The sequence below is a fragment of the Macrobrachium rosenbergii genome, chromosome 37 (assembly GCF_040412425.1).
Source record: "Macrobrachium rosenbergii isolate ZJJX-2024 chromosome 37, ASM4041242v1, whole genome shotgun sequence".
Taxonomy (NCBI): Eukaryota; Metazoa; Arthropoda; class Malacostraca; order Decapoda; family Palaemonidae; genus Macrobrachium; species Macrobrachium rosenbergii.
Genome location: NC_089777.1, coordinates 22,754,755 through 22,762,002, shown reverse-complemented (window position 1 = coordinate 22,762,002; position 7,248 = coordinate 22,754,755). Strand labels below are relative to the sequence as shown.

At 36.7% G+C, this 7,248-nt stretch overlaps 1 protein-coding gene across 1 annotated transcript; it reads left to right on the top strand.

Moving 5' to 3' along the window:
- The first annotated feature begins 1,165 nt into the window (after positions 1–1,165).
- LOC136825146 (uncharacterized) lies at positions 1,166–2,902 on the top strand. Its single transcript, XM_067081178.1, has 2 exons — positions 1,166–1,228; positions 2,215–2,902. The coding sequence occupies exons 1-2, from the start codon at positions 1,220–1,222 to the stop codon at positions 2,599–2,601; spliced, it is 396 nt and encodes a 131-aa protein (XP_066937279.1). The 5' UTR covers positions 1,166–1,219; the 3' UTR covers positions 2,602–2,902.
- Positions 2,903–7,248: the final 4,346 nt, after the last annotated feature.

Below are 7,248 nucleotides of genomic sequence, written 5' to 3'. Positions count from 1 at the left end.
ATTCAGGGTTCTCTCATATATGCCTTTCTCTCTGCTACACATCTTCCCTAAATGCCTCCCACACGGCCGTTATATATAATTACGCAGCGTCCTTGGGACCTAAGATTTATAATATTAGCTGTTATTTCGTAATTTCTATCATTCATAGTTAAGCGTTAATAACTGTTAAAGATAATTATGATAACAGTTATGTTAACTTTCTTTTTTAATATTCCCAATCAATCACGAATTAAACGTATACAAATTTTATATTCACTTCTTAAACATTTAGATTTCTATATTTTTCCTAATGAGAATTCTAATAATACATAACAGTTTACCTATTGTTATTTTTCATTCTAACAGCCTAATATTGATATGTATTTTTTTTTAAATAACTTTTAGTTTTTGACAACTGAATAGCATTTCGAAAATTACAAAATTCTAAAATAATAATAACAGACAGAGAACAGTGGCAATACGGGAGATATGATATAATAATTTTAATCAAGGGAAGAAATTATTACCAAGTAAGATACAAGACCCATAGGGATAACTTATTATTATTATTATCATTATTATTATCATAACTCAACAAAGGGACGCACTCATATGAAAATAGTTGAGAAGAGTAAAGAAAAACAAAAAAGTTAATAATAATAATAATAATAATAATAATAATAATAATAATAATAATAATAATAGGGAACGGCGCAATAGGATGATACCAAGAGAAAGCAAAGTCTTGAAATGACATGATGGTGATTCTGGTAGGTTCCTGATAGCTAATTTCATATGATGCAGAGGCCGACGGGATGGGCAACCTGATGCCGCTATCTACCCTATACCAGAAGAAAACAAGGGGATAGGGAGGAGAGGGGAAAGGTAAAGAAGTGACAGAAGGCACAGACCAAATTTTAGGAAAGGAGAAATTAGAAGATCTTGGGAAGACTTACATAGACATAGGCCTACAATGAATAAGGACAATCAATACATGGACTACAACAGCTTTAAGTTCATTTCCCGACTCATCTAAACTTTTTCATCTCCACGGCCAAGGCACCACGGTATCCCTACTATGCCCTTGCGGTACCCCGGCGTTTCAGAAAGGGCGTGGCCGGACCCCACCCATACGTGACGTAAGCAACCGACGAGGCTCCTATTTAAGGCCGGCGCGGCGCTAGACTCATCACCACAAGCTTTGTGCACTCTCTGTACACGACAGCCAACGTCAGCCACCATGAACTCCGTAAGTACAGATGCCCTTTGTCTCATTAATCACTTTCTACCTTCTCCTGCAGATCACTTTCCAAAGGCTTTAATTATATGTCTTTTTCCTTATTGGTCTAAGGCTCCAAGCAACCTCCTTGTCCTATCCCAACCTAGATCATTACAGTAACCCGTATTATTTCTTGACTTCGCAAGCACATTGGTCTAGGAGAACCTTCAAATAACGTAGACTAAATCAATTTTCCGTTATTGTCCTTAGCTTTGAAAGGTATTCAAAAGTTACTCAGTAGTGTATTAGTTGTTACGAATGAAGATTTCCCAGGATTCAGTCTTTTGGATATATCTGTCACATTCAGTGGTGCCAATTACCGAGATTTATAAATCAGTGAAAATGTGCTTCGTGAACTGGAAAAATTTGAAGTGATTTTTTGTCCTTCAGGTAATATTCCAATGATTGGTAATTCAGTATCTTGAAATTAGCTGTCGGTATGTGAAGGTTTTCTGTCTGCCTTTGGAGAACGAAATGTGACTTATATAACGCCTAACAACGGATAAATGACAAATAATATAACAGCAAATTTGTCCTACCTCGAGTGTTGATTAGTTGACAAGGAGTTTTGGATTTGTTCTTTAATAAGAACAAGCATTTCCTTCACATGAAAAATCTAAGTAATCGGACCAAACCTTTAGTCATCGAGACCTAGGCCTAAAGAGTTGTTTAAAAAAGAGAGTTATCGCAAAAGCTTTGCGCCAAATCCAGTCACTTTGTTTACAAACTCATCCGCTTCTTCTTCTTCCTTTTTTCCCGTAGTCCAGATGATCGTCTTCACTTCCTCCATTCGAAAAATCTAAGAAATCGGACAAAAACTTTAGCTACCTAGATCTAGGCCTAGAGAGTTATGTAAGAGAGAAAGTTACTTTAAAAGCTCTGCGCTAATCTGCGCCCAAACCAGTCACTTTGTTTACAAACTCATCCATCTTCTTCCTTTTTTTCCCGCAACCCAGATGATCGTCTTCGCCTCCCTGTTGGCCTGCGCCGCAGCCACCCTGGTAGTCCCCGGCCCCATCGCCGTGCGCGCCCCATCCCACGACTCTGCCATCATCCAGAGCCACCGCCTCGGCGGCAACTTTGCCTACTCCACCCACGAGGCCCACGCCTACGCCGTCCAGACTCCAGTCATCGGCACCCGCACCATCCCCGTCGGCGTCTCCTACCACCAGGGAGTCCCAGTCGTCAAGTCATCCACCAACTTCGTCACCCAGCACATTCCCCAGTACGGCCTCGCAGTCTCCCAGGTCGCCACAGCTGGCCTCCCATACCCATACCTCGCCGGAGCTGCCCCAGCCATCGTTGCCGCTGCCCCCGCTGCCATCGCTGTCGAAAAGGCCTAAGCGACTGACTGCTGACTGCTGACTTCTGCTAACTGCTGAGACTCAGAGCTACACAACACTTCCTTCCACATCTATGTCCAAACCTTGATAAAAAAGTAATGTTTTCATTTCCTATCTCTCTTTCTCTATACGCCCGATCCTGGCGTGGGCGTAAATGCCACCCACTTCGGAGGCGTGGCGCGCAGTGACAGAGCCCTTTTTTTAAAAGGGTTGGTCGCTGCGCTGTGTACAGAACCGGTGTACAGAGTTGTGTCATAATGTTAATAGTAAATTTTTATTAAATAAAAGCAATCAAAGTTATTCCCCAGATTTCTCATTTTCCTTGAACATAAATTCTGTGACATTTATCAACTTTTGAATTTATGGTCATATTTATTTGTTTACCATTTGGTCATCTTTGTTTATTTTCTGTTTAGTGAGGCATTTTATAATTGTTCTTTTGGCCTTATATTTTTGTTTTTAATATATATATATTTTTTAATATAAACAGCATCTAAGCTAAGCAATTCTGCATAGCAAGTTATTAACCATGACCATTTTAAGCATAATAATAATAATAATAATAATAATAATAATAATAATAATAATAATAATAATAATAATAATAATAATGCATCTTCCAGTAGAAATACATCAGTACTTCAGTCCTTTTTAACGAGGATAATAATAATAATAATAATAATAATAATAATAATAATAATAATAATAATAATAATAATAATAATAATAATAACACACCTCCCAGTCAGAATGAATCATTACCCCAATCAATTTTAGCGAAGATACTAATAAATTCATGAAAAATATGTAATTGAATAAAAAAATAAATAAATAAAACGGAGAGCTGTTACTTAGGGAACAGGGCCTAACAGTAAAAGTAGCATTACAAGTATTACTGGTAACAAATGGCTAATTACACCAATGAAATGCTTTGTGCTTAGTAAAATATACAAAAGGCTGAAATTCATTCATGGTTCAGCGAGATTTCGAAAAAATGATACCATTAATTTTTTTCATGTCTCATAATGTCTCCCTCTCACATTGTAAATCTTTCTTGTTGTAATTATTCTCTCTCTCTCTATCTTTTTCTCTCTCTCGCTCTCTCTTTCACTCACAGTATTGTAATAGATCTCTTTATTAACTCAATATTGTCTTTTTCATAGTCATTGTTTTCTTAAACTCTCTCTCTCTCCCTCACACACACACAATATTGTGATAGATCTCTTTATTAAATCAATATTGTCTTTCTCATAGTCATTGTTTTCTTAAACTCTCTCTCTCTCTCTCTCTCTCTCTCTCTCTCTCTCTCTCTCTCTCTCTCTCTCTCAGTACTGCAATACATCTATTTATTAAATCATTATTGTCTTTATTTGTTTCCTCTCTCATTATTGCAATGAATCTCTCTCTCATTAGTGCCATAACTTGCATAGAAGAATTCCCCCCACTCTTTAGACAAACAAACCCTCTAAACTTTTGTGAAAGGAAAGTCACAGAAGACGAACGCGTACTTGACACTAACACAAATGTAAAACCTAATCTAGAATCATTTTGCGTCCTCAGACTTCAAACACACAAACAAAACGAACGAGGAAACAACCCATTAAAGATTTTTAGAGCGGTTTCACGTTCGTCTCTGAACAGCTGAGGTCAGCCGATGGGAACATAGCTTCCTTGGGCGTGTCGAAGGCCACCACGGAGTCATCAGAATTCACATTGCCATGAATCTGGTAGTGGGTCCCGAACCCAAACCCCCCTACCACTCTTATGGACCCATAAGAGACAGGCCCCCCCCCGAACATCCCAGCCACAGAGAACAGCCACCTTCCTCCCTATCAACCGCGCCATTTACGTATTCTTCTTCTACAATTTTTTTTTTTGCAGTCTTCTTCACTTCAACTGAAGGCCATCTTCTGCGGGAAGTAGCGTAGCTAATGATGCTATGTATTAAGTCCAAGACATTGGTGAGTCTCCTATTCACTTGTTAACCAACAAACAATAGTTTTGAAGAATTTTAATAAAAGAAAAAACGGTTTTTGTAACACAGGAGCTTGTATGGAGCTCGGGAGTTCCAGAAGAACCTTAAAATTTTGACATTTTCTCTTGTTTTTCGGGTATTTTAATCGCTACTTTTGCTTGTATTCGTTACCAATATTCTGTTATTTCGAAATTAAAACTCAGTTCATGTTCTCCTTTCATTTGTCTAGTGATATACCCTCTTCAATTGGGCATTAAAAAATACTGGCAATTTTTCCTGTCATTTACGTTGCTATTATGTATACCCCGAAATATGTATACACCTCGAAGGTTATTGTAACCTTTTTATCTACCTGAGAGAGTCATAGGGTAATCACAGAGTTGTGACGTCGTTAGAGATTATATATAATCTTGATTAATTAAGAACCCTGGCCTTTATAACCTTTGTTATTAAGGAAACAAGGCTTCTGTTATCATCGGCATTCAATGTGAACAATTCACGCTGAGCAACAACAACGAAAATAACACCAACTACAACTACAACAACAACAACAACAACAACAACAACAACAGCAGCAACAACCAAAGGCCTTAACTTGTTATGGAACAATATGATATGTAAAAACTAAGATATAAAAAAACGAAATAGATTATGATTGCTTATAAAGATATGCATGCAAATAAAAAGTATATTTTTCTCTCTCTCTCTCTCGTTTTTATATATTCTTCGGGCCTGAGCTAGATAAGGACATTAGTAAGCGGGTCATATAGGTAAAAAAAAGGGGAGGGGAGGGGCGCTATTAAGAGCAATACAATAGACTCCCCTTTACCCAAGTAAGAAGAGAACTGACTATCAGAGAGATATTCAGGCCTCTGAGAAAGTGATATAAAAATTTCCATATACTTTAGTGATGGAGAAAGTGAAAGCAATGGAGAACAAGCAGGAAGGGTTAAAACAGTTTTCTTTTCATTTTCAAAACCCAACCTTTTAATTAAAACACCTCACTGCAGTGTGTTCAGTGTGTGTGTGTGTGTGTGTGTGTGTTATCTGCATTTCACACTAATCTATAAGCTTAATTGTTATAGTGAGACACCAAATGCAATGAATATGAGAAGCAAATGGTTACATTACAGTATACATGCAAGCGATCAGGGTGCAGTCACTTATCTCAGTCTGTGGTTAAATTTAACAAAGAAAATGGAAATTGAGCATCGTATGATTTAAATATTATACAGCCGTGTATTTTTCTAAATAAATTGAAACTTCATGTGTTACTACTTTCAAAGTGAAATTTATAACACAGTTCTGTGATATAAAGAGAAAATTTACAAGCTATTATATATTTCGTTATCGAAGAGAACGATGGTCAATAATTACTTTTGTTAGCGCTCCTAGCAACAAAGAAAACGTAAGTTCTCTATAATATATATTTAACGACCTTAGAGTTTTCCAATTTACATTCCAATAATTTTCGAACGACCAACTGTGTGGTATTCTAAAATGAGCTGGCTGAAATTCGTTGACCATTACTCTATATTAAATAACAGGAGAGTTACGATATATTAAGGGGGGTATTATCAATTATTATAATTATATGATGCCTTCTCTGTGGGTGTCCAAAACTTAGGCACACTGAAGTCTTTATATGTATATATATATATATATATATATATATATATATATATATATATATATATATATATATATATATATATATATATATATATATATATAATACTCTGCTTCCTCTCCAGTTCAGAATCTCTCTTTATTATTATTATTATTATTATTATTATTATTATTATTATTATTATTAGCACATTTTTCATCATCACAAATAGCATCTATAAACATCAGACCCAGAATGAACTAGAGGTGGTTTTCGTAAAAATTATATACACATATATATATATATATATATATATATATATACATACAGTATATATTAGTTAAAGTTAAAGTCCTCCTGAGGATCTGTAGGCTCATCGGGCAGGCGCTGATCCCCTGTTTCTTAGGCCGACAGCCAGTGGGAGACAGGTCCCAATGCCTATGACACGTGGCCATTGTGTCGCTAGGCCCACTGTTTAAATCCCCAGACCGATCTCTCTGTCGCTGCACGAAAAGAGTAAACGAATTTTCTTAGGTGACGTCACGCAGCCTCTCATAAAAGTCCGATTAAATGAGCCAAGAAATTCAGAGGAAAGTGAATGGCTAAGAGGGACCAAACAACCCGATTGATTCTTGAGTTCACAAATTCCACTAACTTCTATTTTGGTTGGGCAGAAGCCGTAGGCCTACACCAGGCCTCTTATATCCATGAGCGCTTTAACACAATTACAGGCCATCTTTAGGTGAAGGTCCGTGCTGGCATAAGGCCAGCCTAACCTAAACCAACCAAAATATTTACGAAACAAACAAATTAACTATAAATTCAATAAATTATCTATAAATTCATGATGAAACCAACATTGCAAGAATTTGCTAAATATAGCTAAAAGTAAGGCATAGAAAACGTAGTCACTACATTTTCAATGTCTTTTATTGCTATATTTAGCAAATTCTAGCACTGCTTCTACAAAGTCTAGCAAAGTGAAACGCCATCTGACTATAAGTCAACGACCTTTCCATCTTCTCGGACTTTGCTTTTGCGAAAGTCATCTTGAGTATCATCC